General features: G+C 44.1%; 1 protein-coding gene across 1 annotated transcript; it reads right to left on the bottom strand.

Annotated features, from left to right (window-relative positions):
* Positions 1–669: 669 nt before the first annotated feature.
* On the bottom strand, positions 670–1,293 carry BDQ94DRAFT_155981 (uncharacterized protein). Its single transcript, XM_026768572.1, has 4 exons — positions 1,238–1,293; positions 1,116–1,166; positions 820–1,073; positions 670–739 (listed from the first exon to the last, which is right to left on the bottom strand). The coding sequence occupies exons 1-3, from the start codon at positions 1,282–1,284 to the stop codon at positions 1,016–1,018; spliced, it is 156 nt and encodes a 51-aa protein (XP_026619132.1). The 5' UTR covers positions 1,285–1,293; the 3' UTR covers positions 670–739; positions 820–1,015.
* Between the last annotated feature and the right edge of the window lie 59 nt (positions 1,294–1,352).

Here is a 1,352-nt window from a genome sequence, read left to right as displayed (position 1 = left end):
TAGTAATCCGGGAGCCCCACCGCCTGGCATAAGAAACTGGAATAGCTGGTTTTCCTTAACTTTCGAAGTCCAAGCACGCAATTGTTGTACTTGGAAGCTCCCAGTATCACAGCAGCCACATACTGTGACAGGCCAATGAAATATTATTGACACAAGCTTTGCTACGTCGGTCTGACTTGACGAATCCGCAGCTCTTGCGTATCGGGTTCGGACAATTTCACAAGCGCTAGGTTCCTCAGGCTTAACAAACTCCTCTTAGATATTGACATACTCTGTGAGTGCTTGAGAACTTTGTAGCATTGGTCTAATTTTAAGACATTCATACTATAGTATTGAACTAGATACCCGACGTGATTAACCAGGTATGCAGGAGAGAGTCAAAACGTAAGCCGGTAACGCAACCAAGACTCAGCTATTGTGCGGCCATTGCAGCAGCCCTGGATATACATGAAGTAGCATGAATGGTGTCCACTGCAATCAAGTAGCATGTTTCAGTGCACTTGAATTCCACAAGTTTTGCGCTGATGAAGGATTAAGCAAGTCCCTAGATGAAGAATAATTGATCAAATCTCCACTAGTTTGGAGTGCAACGGTGGTAGCGACGTACCACAGCAGTATCTAAATTGGAAATTGGGCAAGATAGATACGCTCGGTCCGCGTGGCTATGTCCCAAATCTTTATTCGGTATAGACTGCAATAGTTTGATTTGGCAGGGAGCCTACAAGATGTGTGTTGGTTTCTGGCCGAAGTAGCTTGGTAATAATAGCTGGGAGTAAGTCATGTGAGCTATACTTGTCATGATACAAAGCACATACGTACCTCCTCTTATAATCAGCTTTAGGAGCAAATGATAGCTGCTTCTGTGGGTGTCTTTTACGACGCAGGCCAGACTGGATGGCTGCTCGAACCGGTCAGTCTCGTTAGGCTAATAATCATATAGCTAAGTAGGCGCTGGATCACATCACTCACCTGAGGGGCTAAAGTCATATATCTGAGAAAGACTTACAACAATCTTTCACTTCACAGCAGTAAGGCTTCTTCTATGTGTGAATTCTAACGTGTTATTGTCAGGGCTCTATATCGAACATTAAGTAATGTCCACGAGGCAGTGATACGGGCTCTCATCCATATGTATAGGACAGTGTATAATGAGGTCTGAGCTGCAGCTGAAAGCAGGCCAGTACTCCAATATCAGTCATTGCTCCACGACGATTAGTAAAGAGAGAACAATGCTTACCTTTCCACAACCATGCAAGTAACAGATAAGTCTCCAATGCATGGCATGTTTAGTAGCGGATCCATTTCATGCGGCACAATGTAGCAATAATTAGTGGCAGATTTTACGTACAATG

Source organism: Aspergillus welwitschiae (genome assembly GCF_003344945.1).
Source record: "Aspergillus welwitschiae strain CBS 139.54b unplaced genomic scaffold BDQ94scaffold_339, whole genome shotgun sequence".
Taxonomy (NCBI): domain Eukaryota; kingdom Fungi; phylum Ascomycota; class Eurotiomycetes; order Eurotiales; family Aspergillaceae; genus Aspergillus; species Aspergillus welwitschiae.
This window is presented reverse-complemented; position numbering and strand designations above follow the sequence as displayed.